We start from the raw sequence: 24,126 nt of genomic DNA, 5'->3' as shown, positions 1-24,126 counted from the left end.
CCTAGAGCCAGGGGGCCCATGAAGGGGTGGCCAGAAAAGGCCCCCACCTGGGTGGAGGATTGGGATAGAGGGAAGCTCATGGTCAGGCCGGGTGGAAGTGGTTAAAACGCCCAGGATTGGGGGTGGCTACTGGCCAGCAGAGTATGGGAGGAGAACAGCTACCAAAGCCTTCCCTCTGCCCGCCCAGAGCAGGGGCTGCACCCTAGGGGAGCCAGAGGCAGGATGCAGAAGGGGAAGCAGGCTCTGCAAGCCACTGCTGCTGCTGCTGCTGCCCCCGCTGCCACCGCCTGCTGCTGCTGCCCCAGGCAGCTCCTCTACCACCTGGTACCAGAGACAGCGGGGCCTGATTCCTGGGGGCTGAAGGAGGAGGAGGGGGAAGGAGGAGGAGGAAGGAGGAGGAGGAGGAGGGGGGAGGAAGGAGGATGAAGGAGGAGGAGGAAGGAGGAGGGGGGAGGAGGGGGAAGGAGGAGGAGGAAGGAGGAGGAGGACGGAGGAGGAGGAGGAAGAAGGAGGAGGAGGAAGAAGGAGGAGGAGGAAGAAGGAGGAGGAGGAAGGAGGAGGAGGAGGAAGGAGGAGAAGGAGGAGGAAGAAGGAGGAGGAAGGAGGAGGAAGAAGGAGGAGGAAGGAGGAGGAGGAGCGGGGAGGAAGGAGGAGGAGGAGGAGCGGGGAGGAAGGAGGAGGAGGAGGAAGATGGAGGAGGAGGAGGAGAAGGAGGAGGAAGAAGGAGGAGGGGGAGGAGGAGGAGGAAGGAGGAGGAGGGGGAGAAAGGAGGAGGAGGAGGAAGAAGGAGGGGGAAGGAGGAGGAAGGAGGAGGAGGAGCGGGGAGGAAGGAGGAGGAGGAGGGGCCACAGGAGCTCAGGTCCCTGCTTGCTTCTCACACTAGCTCTTTCCTTCCAGGAAGTCAGGCCACCCTGGCTATGGCCAAGGTTGGGGGTCGCACAGCCTGCTTCGTCCTGCTAGCCTTGGTGGTCCTGGTGGCCATCATTGTGTTTGCCAGCCTTCTGGCCCCACAAAGCAAGTGCCTGGGGAGAAGCTATCCCACCGCTGCTGTAGCAGCTGACACCAAAAGCTGCTCGGACATTGGCAGGTGAGTGTGGGCTGCCTCTGGGAGGACCAAGGCTGGGTCCTGGGGTCACCCAGGACTGGCTCCTCAGCTTGGTGTCCAGGCTCAGCTGTCCGGGCTCTCTCAGGACCAATGTCCAAGTTTGCTCAGGGCTGGGATCCGGTTTGGTCAAGACTAGTATCTGGGTTTGTGTCTGGGCTCATTCAAGGGCAGGAGCAAGCTCACAGCCATGCCAACTGCCCAACCAGAACCTTGGGTCTCCTTAGGCTAGCTTGGCAAGACAGATGCTCCCACTTGCCATACCTAGCAGCCAGTGGGCAAGTAGGGTGGGCGCTGGTCTGTAGGACCCCCTCGCCAAGACCAGGGCAAGGAATGAGAAAGACTCATCAGAAACGAAAGGGCCTAACACCATTTGTCTGAAAAGAGAGGCTGCTTCTTGTCCCAGTGATCCCAGGAGGTGAGAGCTGGGGGAGGCCTGACTACCCAGAGCATAGAATGTCTCAGAAGGAGGTAAATTTAATTCACTTCATTTCCAGCAGCTCCCGTGGCCCAGAGCTGCAGCCCCATCCTTTCCCCTGAGCTCCAGGCACCCTTACCAGGTACCTGTGGGACATTTCCACCTGGATGTCCCCAAAGCACACTGAACAGGGAGGCTTCAGCTGTCTACCCCCACCCTCCATCAAGGGCGCTCCCATCCCCCAGTCATCCGGCTTCATGACCCTGGGATCATCTCCACCTTTCCCATAGCCAAGCCCTGTCCTAGACAGAGGTTCCCTCTGCCCCCACAGCCACCTCTTGCAGGACCAATGCAATGACCTGTTCCCAACTGGCCTCCCTGATTCAAGCCTCCATCCAGCTGCCAGGCATCCTCCTAAAATACAGGAGTGACCCAGAGGCCTCTGGGGTCCAATACAGCCTCCTGCCCTGCTTGGCCTGGTGTTGGGGCAGGTTCAGGCACATTCTTGGGGACAGTGTGTGAAGGAGCTCTCTGGCTCACCAGCCTGGGGAGGTCAGCTGGAGCCAGGCTGAGGGACTTCCAATGGAAGCCCAGTGCCTGAGGAAATGAGGATGACCTTGTCTTTTCATCACCTGTCAGAATCTGGCTGCTGCCTCAGCCACGATTCCAGGTGGGGATGCAGGCCAGGACCCCGGCTTCCTTTGCCCCCTCTAATCAGGGCACAGGCCCTGATTTGGGCTAAAACATGAGCAGCCTCCACGATAGAGAGGGATCTTAGAAGGACAGAGAGCAGAGGACTGGGAGAGCAAGAGGAGACCCCTGCGGCATCCAACCCCTGTGTCCCGGACCACACCCCAGAGCAGGCCTAGTGAGAGGACATCCAGCCTGGGCTGGAAAACCTCTTGGCACAGGCAGCCCATTCTGTTCTAGGATAGCGTCCCGGGTGGGAGCCACTCCTGCCTTTGGGATTCCTGAGGACAGGCCTTTGGTCTCTCCTTCAGGCTAAGCATGCCCACTTTCTCCAATCGCCCCTCTTTGGGCATGAACTCAAGGTTTTCCCCATGCTGGTCACCTCCTCTGCTGTCAGCCATGGGGCCCCAAGCTGACCCCCAAGCTCCAGAAAAGGCCTGATCAGGGAAAAGGACGGAGGGACTATGCTCTCCCTCTTCCTGGGAACTCTCCCTACTGCAGCCCAAGAACAGATTTGCTGTTTTTGCTGCCCAAACTCGGGCTGAATTTGAGGTCCACAAAGACCCCAGTAGCTTCTTCAGAACAGCTGCTGTCTCGTCATATCTCATCTTCCTTATCTAATATTTGTGGAGGTGACTTTTTGAACCCGTGTGCAAAGCTTTACATTTACCCCTATTGAAGCATCTCGTAGATTCAGCCCAAGGCTCCAGCCTGTCGGGATCTTTTTGGATCCTGACTCTATTATACAGGCCATTCACAAACCCCTACCCCTGGACCTGTACATTTGATGAGTCCTTGATACAGCTGTTAACAGCACAGGGCCAGGCACAGACCCTCCCCTAGACGCCTGCTTCCACACTGATGTGACGACTCATTGAATCCTACCTGCAGCCCTCTGTCCCAGCGGTCTCTCCCACACCTCTCTAGCCCTTCCGGATGGAGCAGGAGAGACTCGGTCAGATGCCTTGGGCAAACCAGGGCTCACCTGTCCAGAACCCTCCCCCTGCTCCCGCCCTCTTTTCTGAGCCCCTGAACCATGGGGCAGGCCACACAGCTGGTGAAAAGAAAGAGTCCCTCCCTGCTTCTGAGCCTTGGAAATGTCCAGATGTTTGGCGAGGCTCACATGTGTGCCTGCTGGCCTCAGCAGGGGAGGATTTCTCCAGATGGGCGATGTCGGGTGGCCCCAAACGAGCTGCCCTGGGGAGCCTTGTCCTGCTCCCTTTGACAGCCCGATCCTGGAAGGGGAGAATGTCATTTTACAGCTAGGTAAACTGAGGCTCAGAGTGGGAAAATGTTTTGGACAAAGAATCTATGTAGCTCTCTGAGGCTCTGTGTGTGTGTGTGTGTGTGTGTGTGTGTGTGTGTGTGTGCGCGCGCGCGCGCGCGCGCTGTCTTCCCGCCCCGCCCACCCCGCTCCCCCTGCCCCAAACGCTCAGGTAACTAGCACTGGGTTGGAGTCAGTGGCCCTGGGTTTGAATTCTGGATATGCCTCCGCCCCACCACTAGCTGTGAGGCGGGGGCCTCAGTTTTCTCAGCTATGAAATGAGGGCGGTGGCCTTCGAGCCCTAAATCTCGCATTCTGCTCTGCCCCCTGGTCCCACCCCCAGGGACCCCCACCACAGACTTGGCCTTGGAAACTGGCTGCGGCCATGGGGAGCAGGAATCACTAGGCTAGGAGGCTGGGTAGCTGGCTTCCAGTTTCCCCCGCTCAGCTCTCTTCAGACTCCGCCAGGGGGGTGGACCTGGGACCCAGGACGCCCAGCCGCCAGCTGCGGGGAGGGGAGATCTTGCGCGTCTAGCCCAAGGCAGCCCCATGTGGTTGGTGTCTTCTGCTTTCGGAGGCGGCTTTGTGTTCCTCGTCCCCACGCCAGCCACTTATTGGGGGGCGGGGGCCTCTCTCTCAGAAAAACCTCAGAACAGCCCACAGCTTAAGGAAGGACCCAAGGAGATAACGCCCAAGATGGAAAGGCGAGCCATTCTTCCTACTCTTGGGAGGCAGCCGGGTGGTCCCGTGGTTAGGGTCTGCAATCTGGAAGGAGAGCCGGTCTCTACTGTGTGACCCTGCTTTTGTTAAATGGGGATAGCCGAGCGCCCCCCATCCCCAAATAGCACATTATTTGGAAAGCGCCTTGCAACCTCGAGGTAGCATGTGGGACGATTAACTGCCATTAGGTTAGAAAGACAAGGTTTCTGGGGCCTCCCAGCCTGGCAGACTCCTCTCCCATCCCCCTGCCACCTCCTCCTTGGAGCCCTCTGGGACTGACTGGCAGGGGTAGGGCTCCTGGCTCTGCCCTGCCCTGCCCTGCCCTCGCCCTCCCTTGGCCTCCTGCCAGCTGGCCCTGAACCTGGGAAGATAGGGGTATCCCTGGACATTCAAGGTGGTTTCCAGTCCTCCCCTGATTTGGGATCGGCCACAGCCAGGACCGTAAAGTACCTGGAGACAGCTCAACTCCCAGTGACCCTGTTTTTGTTTCCCCTGTCATTGGTAGGCACAAGCCTGTGACATGGGGGCTGCTCCCTCCCCTAACACCACCTGGGGACCCTTGGGTGCCCTGTACCCTGACATTAACTTCAGCTGGTATATGTGGTACCCTTGGGCCCTGGCGAGTCTCATGACCCTCCCACTGCCCCTCTCTGTTTCTCAGTGTGTCTGTATTTCTGTCTCTGTCTCCCTCTGTCTCTGTCTGTCTGTCTCTCTCTCACACACACATACACACACACACACACACACACACACACACCACCACCACCACCACCACCCACTACTGCCACCATCATCACCTAAAGTAACGTTTCTTGTGTCCTGGGCTAACATCATCTCAGCCTCTCTGTCCAATGCTCATGGACCACTTTGTGTGGACTCCAGGGTACCCTGCAGTGGTAGCAATGGCCCAACACGCTCCTTCTGAGCTGCTACAAGGGGAGGTGAATGCAGAACAGGCGTGGTCCCCTCCAGAGGGCCACCAGAGGACCCCAACACCTGCACTGCTCACCCACCACTGCAGGGCCCAGTGGGGAGGAGGTAGAATGTTTCCCCACACAATAAAAAGGTGGGATCTATAGTTCCACCTCCCACTGGACACCACATCTAGCAGCTCTTTTCTCAGTCTGAATGACCACCTTTCTTCCCTCCACCCACATGCAGCCTCACCATCTCTGGCCATACAATTTACTAACCGTAGGGTTCAGCATCCTTCCCCTCCCCCCATGGGGTGCTCTGCCTCCAACCTCTCCTGAAGCTAACTCTTCCACTCACCCTCCCAAGGGGATCCTCAGGCTCCAAGATGGTGGGAAAGGAATGGGCCAGTGGGTAGTGATGTGTGTCCAGGCTAGAGGATATGAGGGAGGACAGGGAAGCACAGAGAAGGAGTCTCCTTGTCCCTGGCTCCAGTCCACTCAGCCAGGCTACAGGCTACTGGGAGTCACAACAGCCAACAACCCCGGTGCTCCTGTCCTGGTCTTCTTCTGCAGTCCTGGTCACCACCGGCACACCTCCGGCCACGGCACCCGACAGTCTCCCTAATGCCAGGCACCGAGCTCACTAGTCTGGGGCCAGCAGGGAGCCTCAGTGAAACCCAGGTGACTGCCTGGGGGAAAAAAGGGAGCTGTGACCCTCTAAGTGACACCTGGTGTCCTCATATCCCTGCCCCACCTTTCCCTGAATCAAGAGGCAGAGAGCTTCACGTCCATGATAGGGAGTCATCCTATCTGTTAATAGCACAGTCACTCCCTCAAGAAGGGAGCCTTCCCGTTGTGGAGTGAATGAATGAGTGAATGAGTGGATGAATGAACGTGTAAACGAGTGGGTGGAGAAGCATTTCTTCAGCACTCCCACGTGCCTGCCGCGTTCTGGAGGTGCACGCAGAAAGCTGGGCAGTCCCGGGCCCGAAGGAGCTGAACTTTCAGAAGACCACCCACAGTCCTCAGGGAGCAGCAGCAGAGCACAAGGCCTCACCTTGTCTTTAGGGTCGTTTCGGCTGAGGAGGAGGAGAACACCTACTATGTGCCGGGCGCTGGGCCAAGCACTTTACCATTACCTCCCGGCGTCCGGCCAGGTGGTATTATTCCCTCATTTCACAGACGAGGAAGCTGAAGAAAACAGAGGCTCAACGACTTTCCCAGGGTCACAGAGCGAGGCAGTCCCTGGGGCAGTCCCTGGAGCACCACAGCGCCAGCGCTTGGACCCAGGAGTCAGGAAGACCTGAGTTCTAATTTTGTCTCAGACGCTGACTATCCGGGAGACCCTGGGAAAGTTGTTTCCTAACCATCTGCCTCTGCCTCCTCCTCTGTAAAATGGGACAGTAAGCACAGCTCCCTCCCCGCGGGACAAAGTCTGTCGGCGCTCCGTCGCCTTAGAGTGACTTATCACGGTGATGGTTGTGCTCTGCTCCCACCTCCTGCACTGGGAGGGATCCCGGGGGAACCTGCTCCAGCTCCTTCATTTTATAGGAAGGAGTCTCCCAGAGGTTAAATGACCCATCCAAAGTCACTCAGGCCTCAGTTTTCTCATCTGGAGAATGGGGCTCGGCACTCCCTCCAACACTAGCCTGGACTCCCCAGGGCTCTTTGCTTCCAGTGCTGCCTCTCAGTGCCAAGAAATCATCCTTCCTGGATTCCCTGGCCTCCCCTGCCCCTTCCCCTGAAGTAGGGGGATGAGGCCAGCACCCAGAGTCCAGCTCCACTTACCCAGAGGGGAGCTAGGGCCCAAGGACCTCCCAAGGAAGGTCCTGAGCAGGTGGCTCATTCCCTGGCCAAGCCGAGCTCTCCACAGAGGAGGCCAAAGGGAGACAGATTCTGGATAGTCCAAGTCCTAGGAGAGCTGAGTTCTGGATAGTGGAGGTCTAGATAAGCGAGGCCAGCCTGTGGGAGCTCCCAACCCCCACTCCCACCAGCAGCTTGGGTCTCCCAAGCTCAGCCCTGACGGCATCTCCCTTTAGGACTCCAGGGGGACCTTTTCTCCTTCCTCAAAGGCCGGATGGGGTCACCCACACCCAGAGAAGGTTGGCCCCTGGAGTGCAGAGCCTAATGCACAGTAGGTGCTCAGAGCGCTGGACTTGGAGACAAGAACACCCAAGTTCAGATACTTCCTCACTGTGTGAACCCGGACAAGTCATTTAACCCTGACCCTGTGCCTTGGTTTCCTCATCTGTTAAATGCGGCCGATACCAGCTCTTAAGGCCCATCTCTTAAGATTACACATATAAAGAGCTTTGGAAGCCTTTGAGCTCTGTATCAATATAGAGCCACCTTTTCCCCTCCCCTGCCCCCCAGCCATTCCTGGGTCCAGTCCCGAGGGCCTGAGCCCTCCTCCCCACACCTGAACTCAGCCCAGGGATGACTACCACCACTACTCCCTGAGGGCAATCTCCACAGGACCTGGACTCCCAGACCTTACCCTGCTTGGCCAGACTCCTAAGCCAGGCCCGGGCCCTGGCACCTTCCAACGACTAAACTATCAGTCACTGAAGGGCATCTCCCCCACGTCGAGAGGGCTGTGCTTTTGTTCAGTCGTGCCCGACTGTCTGTGACCCCCTCTGGGATTTTCTTGGCAGAGATCCTGGAGGGGTTGGCTATTCCCTTCTGCAGCTCATGAGTCAGATGTGACTTCTCCAGGGTCACACAGCCATTCAGGGTCTGAGGTTGCATTTGAGAATGGATTTTCCCGACTCCAAGCCAGCTCTCCATCTGCTGCACCACCTGGGTCAGACATCCTGGCCAATGAAGCATCGCGAACAGTGAGGCTAGCATTGGTGCTGGAGGCAGCTGAGCCCCGGGCTGGCTTGGCCAGGCTTGGCCACTTGCCAGGGCCACGGCTGACAGCTTCTCTCGGCCTCCCCCAGGGATATCCTTAAGGGCGATGGCTCCCCCGTGGACGCGGCCATCGCTGCCCTGGTCTGCACCTCTGTGCTCAACCCTCAGAGCATGGGCCTGGGAGGCGGGGTCATCTTCACCATCTACAATGCCAGCACAGGTAAGTGTGGTCCCAGGCCTGCCCCGGCTGTACTCCTACCCAAGCCCCGAGGCCTCTGGCCAGATCCTGAGGCCCCCTTACTGCTCCGGGCACTCTGGCCTCAGGTAGTCAGTGTGAGGGCTTGGAAGGAGCCCTGGGGCTGACCCTGGAACTGTCCCTCCCTCCCCCTTCTCCAGCCTCAGTTTCCACTTCTGAAAAATAAAGGGAGGGAGAAACTAGTAGATCCTTGCCTAACCTTTCAAAGAACCTGGAGAGCCAGTGTGGAAGGATGTGGATGGAGTCACTGAACCTCTGAGGGCCCTCTAAGCAGAAGGGAAGCTATCTGCAATGGCAGAGGTCCTCTGCTACCTGGGAGCTCCATATATCAATTACGTTGGAGCTCACATCCCCAAATTAAAGCTAATGGAGATATGGCAGGGCTTTTAATCTGATCCCACCTCCCCCAAATACCTTCATAGCTGGCTGGGGGAGGAGGGAGTCATGGCCCTTGCAGGGGTCATGACCCTGGGGGAAGCCTCAGTCGGGGCTGTGGGAACGAAAGGGTGGGGGTCAGGGCAAGCCTGACAGTCTGTGCGTCTCCAGGAGAGATAGAAGTGATCAACGCTCGGGAAACCGTGCCCCAGATGATCCCCCTGACTCTGCAGGAGCGCTGTGAGAAAGACATGCCACTGGGACAAGGTCTGCCAAGCACCCAAAGAAGCCCTCCCCCCTTCCCTGGGCCCCAGGGTGGGGGCGGGGGCCAATCAGGAGGAAGAGGAGGGTGGTAATGTCCATATCTATGATGCCCCAAGTTGTCAGGTGCAATGATTATCCCCATTTTACAAATAGGGAAACTGAGTCAGGGAGGTGCCCAGGGTCACACAGCTAAGGACTCAAGGCAGAATTCAAAGCCAGGTCTCCCTGCCTGACGGACCACCCTATGGCCTCTGAGCTCTGCATGAGGCTGTGGCAGTCTGGAGCTTCAGGGGGCACTTCCCCTTCCCAGGGAGCTTCTCAGAATGTCCCCCGGGGTCCTCAGTGATTTTCCCACCTGGATTCTGTGACCGAGACTCCCAGATGTTCTCCTGGAGGAGGTGGATAGAGATGGGGGTGAGAGGTGTCTGCCTAAACAGAAAGGGCTGAGGTCTATGCCAGGTCTGGCAGCATGGCCGGAGGTCTCCAGTGGAGTGCCACAGGGATCTGTGCTTGGCCCTGGGTGGCTCACCAATTTTATTAGGGACCTAGAGGAGGGGATGGCATAGTCATCTACAGATGACAAAGCTGGGAGGCGTGGCTGACACACTAAATGCCATGGTGAGGATTCAGAAAGATCCCGGCACGCCAGAGGGTTGAGATAGATAGTATCAGATCATTTGGGCACAAAAAGTCAAGTTTCCAATATAGGGTGGGGGAGATCAAGTTAGGCAGCAGAGCTGGGGGTCTGAGTGGACCACAAATTCCCTAGGAGTCTGCAGTGCCATTTGGCAGCCGTGAAAGCTGAGGCCATCTTGGGCTGCATGGGAAGGGGCAGAGCTTCCAGGACTAGACTGGGGACAGTCTCCCTAGACCCTGCCCTGTCAGCCTGCACTGGAAAGTCTGGGCTCAGGGGTGCTTGGGAAGAGTGTGGCTGAGCCCGAGAGACTCTAGAGGAGGGTCACCAGGATGGGGAAGGTCTGCATAGAGTCTACGTGATGGATTGAATGAAGGAAACCCAGCGACTTGGGGAGGTGTGGGCAGGGCAGGGCATGGTGGCTATCTCAGGATTAGAAGGGCTGTCCTTTAGAGCAGGACTCAGCCTCCATCTGCTTGGCCCCAGAGGGCAGAGCCAGGAGCTGCAAGGAGGCTGAACCTCCTCTTTATGGGAGCTATCCCAGATTGGAATGGGCTGACTTGGTCAGGTAGTGAGCTCCCCATCTCTGGAAATGTTCAAGCAACAGCTGGACAGCTCCTTGCTGAGTGTGTTGTGGTGTAGTTTTCAGGTCTGGGTTGGCCTCCGTGCCTCCCTCATCAGACACTGGAGGATCCTACGAATCCCCTCTTCCTGGATCTGCAGGCATTTGGGCCTGCTGGCTCCGTTCTCCTCCCTCCAGCGGCCTAAGTCCTTCCACTGATTCCCGCCTTTGGCTGATTTTCACACAGGGGCCTATTGGATCGGAGTCCCAGGAGAGCTCCGAGGTTACCAGCTAGCACACCAGCGCCATGGCCGCTTGCCATGGGCCCAGCTGTTCAAGCCCACCATCCGCCTCCTCCAGGAGGGCCTCCGAGTCCCCAGGGTCCTGAACTTGTTTCTCAACAGCCCTCTTACCCAGGCCATAAATAGGTCCTCTCTTCGGTGAGTAGGGCTGGGGCTGGGGCAGGGTCACAGAAGGTCCAAGCCCCTCATTTGCAGATGAGGAAACTGAGGCACTGGAGAGGTGGGTGGGGGGCAGGAAGACTAGATGTCTCCTTCCTCAGGGTCTCCCTCTAGCAACCTCTGACCAGTAATGTGCCACCAGCCTCTTCAGCCCCAGCCTGAGCTCACACTCAAGGCTTGCCATGACCAGCCTCTCGAGGCTTCCCACTCTCACCCTATGAAGACTGGAGCACCCACGACAGTCCCCTCCCAGGATCTCCTACCCACAAGTGGCCTGGCCACAGAATGGGTAGATGGCAGAGCCCTGACTGAGTCCCAGCTGCCTCTTGCTTGAGATGCTTCCCGGGGACCCTCGGGCTGTTCTGGATCAGCTGTAGGTGGGGGTCCCCAGGGATACCCGTGGGGAGACATTGTGGAGCAGAGAGTGCAGGGTGGGCTCAGCTGGGATGGTAGAACAGTTAGGAGAAGAGGCAGGTGCCTGAGGAGGCACCTGTGCTAACGAGGGGCTTGGGTACCGGTGTTCAGACCAGTCCTTGGTGTGGGGAGCAGGGCATTGACTGAGAGAGTCAGTGGCAAAAGTGGGCAGAGAGCTCGGCAGATGGCAGCCTCACAAGGCTCCTGTGGGCAGGACACTGTCCTGGGGGCTGAGGAAACCCCAAATGTAGAAGTTGTGGCCCCTGACCCTCCCCATGCGCACAGTCTCACTGGGTGAGGGACAGAGGAATGTGACAGGAGACTTTGCAGGAGACCAGGACGTTGGAGAGAGCCAAATAGGCTGCTGTGGCCTGAAGGGGAACTGAGCAGTCAGGGGAGGCTTCCTGGAGGTGGCATCATCTTTACTAGGATTTAGAGGATGGGCAGGCAAAGGAGCCAGAAAAGGGGAGGGAAGACATCCCAGGCACAGGGAGCAGCTCTGGTAAGTTCTCAGAGATTGACTGGGGGCAGAGAGATTTCCCCTTTGGCCCAAGCAAAGAGGAAGGGGCTGGCAAGACGAGGGGGCACCAGGCAAGATGAGGGGATGCCAGGCAAGATGAGGGGGTGCCAGGCAAGATGAAGGGGTGACAGACAAGATGAGGGGGTGCCAAGCAAGATGAGGGGGTGACAGGCAAGATGAAGGGGTGACAGGCAAGATGAGGGGGCATCAGGCAAGATGAGGGGGCACCAGACAAGATGAGGGGGCAGCAGGCAGGATGAGGGGATGCCAGGCAAAATGAGGGGGCACCAGGCAAGATGAGGGGGTGTCAGGGAAGATAAAGGGGTACCAGGGAAGACAAGGGGTTGCCAGGGAAGGTGAGGGGATGTCAGGCAAGACGAGAGGGGGCCAGGCAAGATGAGGGGGTGCCAGGTTCTAAAAGACAAATTCTAAATCGAGGAATCTGGGGACAGGAGGCGATAGCCAGTCTTCAACATAGATGTGAGAGGGGCTTTGGGAGCCCATCACTGTGTGACAAGGAGTCTCCTGAGTGACCAAAAGCTGGATTGGAGGGCAGAGGATGGAGGTGGGAAAACCTGCCCTGAGCTGGTGGTGGCTACAGGAGGCTGCAGAGCCAGATCAGAGAAGATTTGGGAACAGGTGGGATGTGAGGAGGAGCAGGAGGCCAGAAGGAGAAGCTGGCAGCCAGGACAGACAGGACCAGGTCCGGACCTCAGGAGACAGGCCAGGGCTGGAGATGGGATCCTGCGAATCATCTGCAAAGAGGCTGGAATAAGAGAGATAACCAAGGGAGAGGACCCAGAAAGAGCCCTGGGGGGCACCCACACTAAAAGCTCAAGGAGAAGATGCAAATCTTACCTAGGAGACAGAAAAGGAGTGAGCAGAGAGGGAAGGGGAGCCTCAGGAGAGGAGGTACCAGCCTTGGAAGAGGAGGGAGAAGAGAGACCAAAGTAGGGAGGGAAGGTCAGCAGTACCCTGACCTTTGAAGGTTGGAGGAGGAGGAGGAGGGAGGAAGAAGGGGGGGAGGAGAAGGAGGAGGAGGAAGAGGAGGAGGGAGAAAGGAGGAGGGAGAAAGGAGGAGGAAGAGGAGGAGAAGAAAGAGCAGGAGGAAGAGGAGGGGAAAGAGGAAGGGGGGAAAGAGGAAGAAGGGGGGAAAGGAAGAGGAGGAGGGGGAAAGGAGGAGGAAGAGGAGGGGGAAGAGAAAGAAGAAGAGGAGGGGGGGAAAGGAGGAGGGGGAGGAGGAGAGAGAGGAGGAGGAAGAAGAAGAAGAGGAGGAGGGGGAAAGGAGGAGGAAGAGGAGGGGAAGAGGAAGAGAAGGAGGAAGAGGAGGGGCAAAAGAGGAGGAAGAGGAGGGGGAGAGAAAGAGGAAGAGGAAGAGGGGGAAAGGAGGAGGAAGAGAAGGAAGAGGTGGCCAGCTGGAGGCATTGACCTCTCTGAATGGTTCTGGCAAAGATCGACCCTGTCCCCGGGACACTGTAATGTGACACTTGGCCCTGATGGAGTCCAACCCAGGCTTTGCTGCTGAGTCACCATGTGACCCTGGGCAGGTCTCATGTCCTCTTGGGGCTTCAGTGCCCTCTGTGCCCCTGACAACCAGGGGCTGTTACCCTCTGCCTTCCTAGTCACGTCTTCTTCAATGGAAAGAAGCCCTTGGCCGAGGGCGAGCCTCTGCTGTGGCCGGCTCTGGAGCACACCCTGGACGCTGTGGCCGAGAAGGGCGCCGATGAGTTCTACAAGGGTGCTCTGGCTGAGGACCTTCTGGCTGACCTCGCCATGGAAGGTGGGCTTCTGGCCTCGCACCCTGACTCAAGGCCTCCTTGGTGCCCCCCACACCAGGCCTCTTCCCAGGCTGCCTCTGCTGCCACGGGCTGTTTCTCCAGAAAGGCCATGCCCTTATAGCCCCAAGACCTCCCCAAGCAGGAAATCTCATCCTAGGATCTCAAAGCACCCAGGAGCATCCCAGCCCCTGGTCATAGTTTGCAGGTGCTTTCCTCTAGCGAAAGATGGAGGACAAATATAATTAGTCCCATTTCGCAGAAGAGGAGACTGAGGCTCTGAGAAATTAGGTCCCTTGTCAGGGTCCCGGGAGCCACCAGCCAGACCCCAAGCCCAGCCTTGTGACCCATCTGGGGCTGGTTCTGCTGCACCAGACACACCAGGCTCCTTCCATCTAGGAGCCCAGAACCCAACCCTCTCCATCCCAGCCCTGCCACTGACCCATGCACATGGTCAGCCCAAAGTGGGGCCATCGCTGGGCTCGAAGCAGGTCGGGGCAAGGCACCAAGGAGCACCAGGTGCAGTGGAGAAAGTCACCGTCTATTCAGTGTCTGTACTCCCTCTAGAGGGGCACAGGGGACTTGGGGGAGAATGTGCTTTGAGATCCTAGAATGAAAGCCTCTCGGGAAGGTGACGGGCTGTGTCCTGAGACCCCGCTGGGGGTCCCTCCTCCCTCCCACCTGATTCCTGGCCCTTCCTCACCAGGGAGACTGATGCTGGGAAGGCAGGAGGTCGGTCAGTAGGTCAGCCGTGCATTTATTAAGTGCCTACTGGGTGTGTGCCAGGCATTTGGAGGCGGGCAGGTCCTCCCTGTCCCTGGGGGGCTGAGCTGTCACTCAGCTCAGCCATGGCGGCATTGGGAGAGGAGGAGGACAGGGTCCTCTGCACAGTCCTTGGGGGAGGGGGTATGGGGGGGAGCGCCAATTGGAGGAAGGCCGGGCATCAAAGACTAACAGTTGAGGGTCGGGGGATTCGGAGGAGACCCAGAGCTCTTAGACAAGTGATGGGGCGGGGAGAGGGCGCAGAAGTGACCCCTCTGCCTCCTGTCCCCCTCCCCCACTCAGGGAGCGTACTAACCAAGGAGGATCTGGCCAGCTTCCAGGCCGAGGTGGTCAAGCCTCTGACCCTGAGCTTGGGGGACTACACTCTGTACTCGCCCCCACCCCCCGCAGGAGGAGCCGTACTCAGCTTTGTCCTCAATGTGCTCAAAGGTGAGCCGGGAGTGGGGAAGGCGGGACTCACGTGCCCACCTGCCTTGGCAGAGGCTGTGGTCTCTCTCGGCTGCTCCCACCTCTGGAGACTGTAAGCTCTCCGAGGGCAGGGTCTGCCTAGATCTCTCCGAGGCTGAGAAGGGAGCTAGGAGGGGAGGGGGCGGAGGAAGGAGGAAGGCGGGGCTCACGTGCCCCCCACCCCCACCCCCTGGTCTTTGCTCCCACTGAGGCTGGAGCGGAGATGCTCTCCTGGTTGCTCCTCCTGCCCCCGGAGACTGTAAGCTCTAACCCAAAATGCGCGCTGAGCACGGATCTCTGCCTCTCCCTCCCAGACGCCTCCCAGGTACCCTTTGCCATGGGGGTCACTGCTGGAGGTGCGGAGAGGGAGGGGGTGGGCCTGGGCAAGGAGAGGGGTTTGAGACGTGGAAAGGAAGAGAGAGGGAGGGGCGACGTCTAGGGGTGATTGAGGCAGAGAAGGGAGAACAGGGACCACCCCGTAGCGACGCACTGGACCTGGAGTCGGGAAGACTGAGTTCCAATCCAGCCTCAGGGCGAGACCCGCTGCCTGTCTCAGTTTTCTCACCTGTCAAATGAGGTAATAGTGATGCCTCCCTCACAGAGCTGTTGTGAGGGTCAGAGGGGATCAGAGGTGGAAAGCGTGTAGCGCAGGGGCTGGCACTAGTAGGTGCTCAATAAATGGCTGTTCCCTCCTGCCCTCCATCGTCTCTGTGAAGCTCGAGGTGAAGTCCTCAGGAGGGTTTGTTGGGATCTGCAGTGCGTTACCTGGAGGGACGAGTCAACAAGCATTAGTTAACCTCCTACTGTGTGCCAGGCACCATGCTAAGCACACAAAAAGGCCAACAAGGCCCTGCCCTGGGATTCGGAGGAGCTGGGGAGGCTTCCTGGAGGAGGCGGATCAGAGCTGAGACTTCCAGGAATCCGGGGCGGTCAGTGATAGAAGCAGTTTGGGCGGGTGTGCCAGAGAGAATGCCCAGAGACCGAGGGGCTGTTGGTGGGATGGCGGGAGGCGCTGTCATCTCAGAGTCCATGGGGGGTGGGGGTGGGGAGGAAGGTGTCAGAAGATTGTAAAGGGAGGAGTTTAGGAAGGGCTTTGAATGCCGAAATGAGCGTTTTGCATTTGATCCTGGAGGCAGTAAGGAGCTTCTGGAGTTACTGAAGGGCCAGACCTGGGCTTTAGGGAAATCACTTTGGTGAGTGAATGACGGGTTGGGGTTGGGGTCAGCAGGCAGACAACGCCCTCCCACCCCAGCTATTTCAATAGTCCAAGCCTGAGGAGATGAGGGTCTTCACCAGGGCAAGGGCAGTGTCAGAGGAGAGAAGGGGGGTAATAAGCACCCTGTCACTGGAGGTATTCCAGAGGCTTGTAGTGGGGACAGATTCCTGTTCAGATTGAGCTGGTCTGGATGGTCCCTGAGGTGTCTCAGCTAGGCTCTGATGAAAGGATGCCTGCTCAAATGAGGCATGAACCCATACAAATGACTCATTGCCCAGGCTCTCGGAGGGTTTTTCCTCAGCACCCACCTTGTGAGGGAGGTAGGGACAGGATTTATGTCCCCATTTTCCATCTGACGTGATTCACCCGAGGTCCTGCTCACACAGCGGGACCCGGGTCTTGGTGACTCCCCATCTTGGCATTTTCTGGACACTGTCTTCTATCTCCTAAGGGCCTCCTTCTTTTGAGCTCTCTGCTCACTGGAGGACATGGGGGAGGAGGGGGAGGGCCAGGCAGGGGCTAACGTGGGGCTGGGGGTCTCTCTCCTGGCCAGGTAGCTCCTCTGGATAGGCGCAGTTCCTGGGATGGCCACAATGTGGCGGTGGAAGCTGGTGCATGGTCCCAGTGCTGGGAAGGGGTTGGAGATCCCAGGAGCCTCCTGCAGCCCAGCCCGGCCCATCCTGGTAGCCCAGGGGGCACCGGCACCATCCTCTCCCTCTGCTTCCAGGTTTTCAATTCCCCCAGGACGCCCTGGCCCAGCTCCAGGGGAAGGTCAACACTTACCACCGAGTGTTGGAGACCCTGAAGTTTGCCAGTGGACTCAAATGGAAGCTGCGGGATCCTCGAAGCTACCCAGAGCCCCCGGTGAGGACCCGGAGCAGGAGCCTGGAGGGTGGCCCAAACTCGAGGCCCTGATTTTACAGGGGGAGAAGTTGAGGCTCAGGATAAGCAGGGACTGGCCCAAGGTCACACAGAGAGTGGATGACTGAGCCCTGGAGCTCCAAGCTGGTTGCCCATGGCCTCTTCCTGAGGAGGAGAAAGAGAAGGGCAGTGTCTGTGCAGAGGCTGGGACAGTTGAGGTCTCCCACCCGAGCCCTCTCTGCTCTTGGGTCCCTGTGAGACCAGGGCTCCAGTGTCTCCAGTTGTGGGGCTATCCAGCACTGGCCACTCCTGTGGCAGTGTCCATGGTCCTGAGCCTGGGCCAGCAGGGTTTGAACCCAAAACACACACTCTCCCTACCAAGTGAACCCCTGCTGGCCCCCTAGTCATTCTCCCAGAGTGCCCCAAAGCAGGGAGGGAGCCCCGGGGCTGTACTCAGTGGACCTGGGTTCAATCCTTTGCTGTCAAAGAGGGGGTTGGCCCCACAAAGGTCCCTAACTTGGTGGAGCTGACTGGCTGGAGCCCACTCTCCCACTTACTCAGTCAAGCTGAGACTTCCTCCCAGTGTGACTTTGGGCATGAATTTGCCCTCCCTGGGCTGCCTCAGTTTCTGGTCTGTAAAGTGTGTGTGTAGGGAGGTGGCTCTGATCCCCTCTGGGGGTCCTGAGACAAGGCTCCCAGGGTCTCACCTGCCCCTCTGGCCCCATGTAGGATGTGTACCTGGACCTACTGACCGAGGAGCTAGCCCAGAAGGTCCGGGACCTGATTGGCCCCCAGGGCAACCACACACCCAGCTACTACAATCTCAGCTTGACCAGCATGGGGGGACAGGAGATGGGTACCTCCCATGTGGCCATCTTGGGCCCGGATGGCAGTGCCGTGTCTGCCACCAGCACCATCAACGCACCGTGAGTACAGAAGGCCTGCCTGGGGAAGGGGAGGGCAGGGGTTGAGGATGGGCTTGAGTCAACGAGGAAGGGATTAGCCTTGGCTGAGCAGAGGGAGGGCTTCCCATCCTCTGAAACGAGGGGGAAGGAGCAGAGGCTAGGGGCAGCTAGTGGGGTAGGGGCACCATTCCAGGCATTATCAATAACCTTCCTGTGCAAGGACCCCCCCACAAAAATACAGCCCCTCATCCCACCCTATGAGCTGTGGGCTCTAGAAGGCTCTGGTGGCATAGCCTCCACAAAGCTAGAATGGCTAGGAACCAAGGTCCCTGGGGGTCTGCATCTGTCCCATGAGGACCATCCTGTCTTAAGGTGACAGGGATCCCCCTGAAGGATGACCAGGGTTTGAGCCACAAACCACACGAACTGGCTGGGAGGAGGGGGTCGCTGTGCTCTTCATTTGCCTGGATGGAGAAAGGACTGAGCTTATAAGCACCTCCAGGGACACAGAGGAGTCAGTTACTCAGGACAGAGTCCCTGCCCTCAAGGACCTTCCATTCTCCTGGTGGGCTGGGTGTGTGTCCAGAGAAGCAGCTACTTAGTAATGTGGGCTCCTGGAAATCTGCAGAGGGAGATCAGGGTAGGCTTCCCTTAGGAGGCAGGAGCCTCGAAGGGCCCTACTTCTGTCCACCCAGGTTTGGCTCCATGGTGTACTCTCCAAAGACTGGCCTCATTCTCAACAACCAACTACTGGACCTCTGCTGGAGGACAGCTCCAGGCTCCAGCAAGCTGCTGGATCCAGGTAAGACCAAACACCTACTGTGTGTGTAGACAGGTGCCTAGAGCCCTTCCTGGACCCAGAGGAGCCTGGGATGAGGAGGGACACACCTGGAGCCAAAGGTGTGCTCATAGGCAGGTAAATATTTTACAATTGGCTCTCTAGGAAAAAAACCACATTAAGCATCTTCCTTGGGACACACGTCTAGCCAAGGCCTCTCTGGGTCACTTTTTAAAAGCATGATCCCAAATCGCCTTCTAGAATGGTCTGGCCAATCCCCAGCTCTGTCAGCAGTGTACTAGCATGTCAGTCTTTCCACAGCCCCTCCCACATTGACTCTTGTCATCTGAAGGTGTCTTTGCCAATTGGTTGGATGTGAGGTGAAACCTCAGGTCCTCGTTTAGAGTTATACTTCTCTTATTAGTGATTTGGAATAATTTCTCTTATCTTGGCCAACAATTTGCAGTTCCTCTCTCGAGATTGGTTTGTTCATATCCTTCAACCATGTATCCATTGGGGAATGGTCCTTGGTCTTAGACATTTGTATTAATTCCTCTTATGTCTTAAATGCCAGAGCCTTATGGGAGACATTTAATGTAGATGGTGGGGCGATTGGTCAATCACCCATCCTACTCCCCTCTAGCCAAAAATGTAAGGCATGTAACTAGGCACTTAATTGATTTGAAAGGGGTGAAGCCACACGCTGAAATGAAATGACTCTATAGGAACCGGACAGTATTGGGGTCTGTTGAGGAGCCTCGGTCAGGCCCTATGGGGCTTGGATAAAACAGCAAGCCACTTCAGAACCCGGCTTTTGGAGTGTTTGGGGGTCCAGCTGTCCTGGAGGAGAGATCTGTCCAGCCAGCCTGAAGAGAAGGGATCACTTCTGGGGAGAGGTGGAAAGAAGAGTTTCTGTCTCCGCCCCAGCCTTGACAACCTCTGAATAGCAGAAGACTTTGAACTTCCTATGGGCATCCCAGCAATGTCCCCAGACCCCGAAGGAGGACTCGTCTCCAGGCAGGAGAGATGAGCTGCCCCACGGCCGTCTCCTTTCCCCTGGGCTCTGCGTGTGCCTGTGGGATGCTCCCTTTTGCTGCTGTTTGGTACTCAGCCCGCCCAGAGAAGGGGGGTTGGGGATGGCAGCCCCAGACCCTGGGCTGCACCAGGGTTGGGGGGGTAGGGGGAGAATGGGTCTCATCTTGTCGTGTTTGCTGAGATCCAGAGAGAGATTCTGCACTTGAGATTCTGGTTAATGGATAGCCTAGATTCCAGGGTCCAAGAGGAAAAAACGATACAACTCCTCCACTTTTCCTTTAAACTATGACTGAGGAGTGGCAAGTTGTTTCCCTGTGTCTCCTTACAAGTCAGACTTTTGCCTCTTTGGATGCTTGTGCAATATTTGTTTAGTGTTGTGCCCAGGCCCTGAATGCCAACAGCCAGCAGTTTGCCCCTGATCCCTCACCCATCTTATGCTGAAGCAGACCCAGGAGGTTTGCCCGATTGTGACGTGCATCGAGGCAGCTTTCTGGAGCTCCTTCTGATCCATAGGATAAGGTTTGCCCACTGGCTCAGGAGTCCCAAGGAGCCCAGCCTCAGGGCTTAAGCCCTTTGGGGAGCCCCACCCCTCTTGGAGGACTTTTCTCTTTGATCAAACTCTCTCGTCCTATTAAGAGGTGAGTTAAGAACTCCACTCAGATTGCCCACACAGTGGCAAAGACCCCCTGGGGAGAACCAGAGATGTCCTTGGCTCCCGTTGTAGGCTCTGCCGACAGTCATCACTGTTCCCAGGACCCCCAGGGGGCCAAAGTCTTCTGACATTTAGTACAAGGACCCAGAGGAAATGAATTTTGAAATGCACTAAGGCACAGGGACGTGGCGAGCATAGACTGCTAGGTGGCACCATAGTACACAGAGCACTGGGCTTGGAATGAAGAAGACCTGCTGTCCTGAGTTCAAATTCAGCCTCAGACACTTCCTAGCTGGGTGACCCTGGGCATGTCACCCTAACGCTGTTTGCCTCAGTTTCCTCACCTGTAAAATGAGCTGGAAAAGGAAATGGTAAGCCATTCCAGTACCTGCGCCAAGTAAACCCCAAATGGGTCAGGAAGAGTTGGACATGACTGAAAAATAACCGAACAGTGAAAGGGATGGAAGAATTTTCACTGGGTCAGTTTGTTTCCTCCTCTGAAGGGGGAGGGGTAACTTCTGGGAGATCCTACAGCTCCTCATCCTCATGGAGAGAGCTCGATATGCCCAAGGGACTTCAAGATTTCCTTCTGAGAAAGAAAGGAGCTTTGATTTTCTTTTCCTGTTTTTCTTCTCCTTGTTATGTTCTGGGTCCCAGAGGACTGTTTGCAATCACCAAGGCCAGCCCTAAACCTATTAGAATTTTACAAAATGATCATTTGTTAAATTGTGCTGCTGTGGACCTGGAGGGATGTGGACGAATGTTAATTACGGACTGTGATCTTGGACTGTGCCCCACAGACTTTCCCTGAACCTCTTTGGAACAAAACATTAAGGAAGACCATCCAGAAGCCCTAAACTTGCCCAGATTGCTAACGAGCTCTCTGGATCTAGGGCTGTTGCCAAGCTCATTCTACCAGGTTTGCTGAGGGCAGCAAAGAGTCAATGTCATGGGTAGGAGGGAGTGGAGGAGAAAATGTAAAGCTGAGGAGTCGATGAATAATTGGGCCCCCACCCCACTTTATCAGGTGACAGCACCCTTTCTGAATCAGTCAATCAGAGGCATGACAAATCCTCAAGTTATTTGGAAGGAGGAAAAGCGGACCACACAGGAAGTATGTGGGGATCCCTTACATATACTCAGTCTCACTTTGTGGGGTTCGGATACAAGAGCAATTGGCTGGAAGACCCAATACTGGAGTGACAGAGATCTGGGTCAGGGGACAGTCTGCCTCTTTGTGTCCCCCTGCCTTCTTTGGCCAGAGAATGACCACACAAACCTCAGGAGATCAGAAGATTCTGGACTTCTCGTGGGGGTCCTGGCAGCGTCCTGGGAACAGGCATGACTATCCATAGCGTCTACACCAGGAGCCAAGGATGAGATAGATGCTGTGACTAGAAGAGCCCAGCCTACTGAAGGAGAACTTTGGGATGACCCTCAATGGGCAGAAAAGGATTTCTCTCCACCCAGGAGCTGTGAATTATCCCCTTTCCTTTCTGAGCTCCCTGCACTCTGTACCTGTGAGGGAGTATGTCCCACTTTGAGGAGATGTTCTGGAGATGTAGCCTTACTATACGACCTTAGCAAATACCTGTTTCTGAAAGCTAATTGAATCCAGCTAGCTCTGAGATATCAATGGATCATCCAGAGGGAGGTGTGCTGGTGGGAGCCTCTGAGCAGTGGCAGTAGAACACCCCCAGTCCCTTGGGACTGCCCCTAGAACCCAGGGAAGATGGAGATCCCTCCTTGCCCTGCACTCTGCAATCCTGACAGCCATCCTTGGCTCTTCTCCCCAGGACACTCACCTCCCATCTCTTGGCCTCTGCTCATAAGCAGCTCAAGCAGAATCTTCTTATCAGTCAGCTAGTTCACTGGCATTTTCTAAACTCCTACTAAGTGCCGGACAAAATAAAGGTGGATGAGTCATTGGCACTATTCAGAGTCCTTCCACTGAGGGAAGGGAGGTAGAAAGAAATGGAATGCCAGTACACGATGCCCCAAATAGAGCCAATTATATTCTCCCCAAACCCACTGCAGGTGAAACACCAAGTTTCTTCTGCAAGGTCCCCACCGGTGGTGCCAAATCCCAGTTATCAGCAGCAGAGGGGTGAGCTCTCCGCCAAAGGCAGACACTCTGGTTGAACACAATCCACAAGCTCTTTGGTCGCTGTCCCCAAGACAGCAGCAGGGCTTTGCCTCTGGTCACAGGGTTCCCCTTCCCCCCTGTGGAGACTGCAGAGGACAGTTTTTGCTACCTTGAGCCCTCGGAGCTGGGCAATGGGAGCAGCTTTCCCAGCTACAATGGGTGCTGGAATTCCCCCTTAGGGGAGGAAGCCCCTGAGAAGTCCCTCCAGTCTTCTCTTCCTGGGGATTCTGAGAGGCCAAGGAAGGATTGCTGGTCAGTGAGGTAGAATCTCTCTATCAGTTCCAGGGGAAAGGCCCCCCTCCTCCATGGTACCATCCATCCTGATCTCCAAAGATCAGAAGTCCAAGCTGGTGATTGGAGGCTCTGGAGGGCAATTGATCCTTCCAGCCACAGCCTTGGTGAGTGAGTCAGCCATGTTTGTCCCTGCCCTCCCTGAGCCCCACCCCGTGTCTATGCCTATCCCCAGGCAACCTAGAGGTGGCAGATCACATGCTGGGGTTGGGGGGGGGTGCCCAATCCCTCCCCATGTGTCTGCAACATCAGCCCTACCTTTTGCCTCACGTGCCTAAGGCACGAAGTTCTCCTTAGCCGAGATTCCTGATGCCCCCTGATAAAGGCCTGGTGTCCCCTGCTAGGATGGGTTAGCTGGGTTAGGGTTCTGGTGCTGCTGTGGCCCACCTGAGTGAGCAAGGGCACCAGCAATGCTCAGTAATGCCTAAGGGCTTTTCCAGCTATACACTGTGGAAGACCACTGGTAGCACAGGCCTGCCTTGCCCAGTGTCTGGCATCTGCTGCCTGGCAGCTGTGGCCTGGTACCTGATCTCCTGGTCAGTGTCCAGGGTCCCCATCGCTGCTGCCACTCCCTCCTGTCCCCAGGCCATCATGAACAACCTGTGGTTTGGTCTGGATCTACATGAAGCCATCAAAGCAAAGATCCTCTATGTGAGTCCCACAACCAAGGCTCTGTTTGAGCCAGGCTTTGACAAGGTGAGTCTCCAGGACCCCAGCCCTGCCCCACTGGGCCTGGTTTCCCTGGTGTGCCACCTCTCAGGTGTCCTGGGGTGTCCTGGGGTACCCTCATCCCCAGCTAGCTGCCAGGGTGGAGAAGGGGACCTACTCATGGATATGGGAGGGAAGAAGGCATCTGGCAAGCCTCAGGCCAAGTCTTTTCTGCCGACTGCCTCCTGCTGCAGGAAGTCCAGGATGGGCTCATTAACCGTGGACATGAGTATGAAAACTTCTCCTTCTGGCTGAACGTGGTGCAGGCCGTGGCCAGAGACAGGCTGGGCTGCATTTATGCCGAATCAGATGAGAGGAAGCTGGGGGAGGCAGCTGGCTACTGAGCCAGGGCTAGACCCCACCCATGCTCACCTTGCCAGCTCTTCCACATCAGAGTCAACAAGCATGCCGTCCCAGAGACCTGGCCCACCAGGCAGCAAGAAGCCAGCTGTGGCACCAGCAGTCATGGCGCTTCCTTGGGTCTGTCTGCCTGTTCCACCAGCTCAGGAGCCATCAGACTGGGGCTGCAGCGGTCAGCAGGGCTTACCCAGAGCGGTGACAGCTGGGGGGCCAGAGTCTTTTCCTCCTCCCCCTCCCTGGACCTGGTGGGTGTGACATTCACTTCCTGAGCTGGATTTTTAGAGAAAGATAAGAAAGAAGGAGGGGTGATGTCAACCATCCCTGTATATCCTTGGGAGTGGCTGGGACCTTGGGCTAGCAGAACTGGGCCAATGAAGTCCAAGGCTAGGACCAGCCTGGTCTAAATTTGGGAGGCCTCCCCTCAGGGGGCTGCCATTCTTGGAGAGTCCCCAGCTGCCCTGGCTCATGGACCACGGGTCACAGCAGGGTGGCCATGCCCAGAGGCTCATATTTGTCATATCTACTCAGTCTTCAACATTGATTAAGGACCTTGAGTGTTACTGAGTCATCCCCACTTCTGTCCACTCTTCCCAATCCTCTTTGAGGTTTTCTTGGCACAGATACTGGAGGGGCTTGCAATCCTTCTCCAGCTCATTTTACAGATGAGGAAACTGAGGCAAACAGGGTGAAGTGACTTGCTCAGGATCACACAGCTAATTAAG

The 24,126-nt window shown here is 56.9% G+C and overlaps 1 protein-coding gene across 1 annotated transcript; it reads left to right on the top strand.

The window, feature by feature from the left end:
* Positions 1–219: 219 nt before the first annotated feature.
* Positions 220–23,958, top strand: GGT5 (gamma-glutamyltransferase 5). The gene is made up of 13 exons (XM_036736834.1): positions 220–324; positions 898–1,087; positions 8,051–8,181; positions 8,764–8,859; positions 10,300–10,492; positions 13,070–13,227; positions 14,288–14,434; positions 16,396–16,532; positions 17,259–17,455; positions 18,130–18,236; positions 22,325–22,443; positions 22,922–23,032; positions 23,239–23,958. The coding sequence occupies exons 2-13, from the start codon at positions 918–920 to the stop codon at positions 23,386–23,388; spliced, it is 1,716 nt and encodes a 571-aa protein (XP_036592729.1). The 5' UTR covers positions 220–324; positions 898–917; the 3' UTR covers positions 23,389–23,958.
* Positions 23,959–24,126: the final 168 nt, after the last annotated feature.

The sequence above is a fragment of the Trichosurus vulpecula genome, chromosome 1 (assembly GCF_011100635.1).
Source record: "Trichosurus vulpecula isolate mTriVul1 chromosome 1, mTriVul1.pri, whole genome shotgun sequence".
Lineage (NCBI taxonomy): Eukaryota > Metazoa > Chordata > Mammalia > Diprotodontia > Phalangeridae > Trichosurus > Trichosurus vulpecula.
This window is presented reverse-complemented; position numbering and strand designations above follow the sequence as displayed.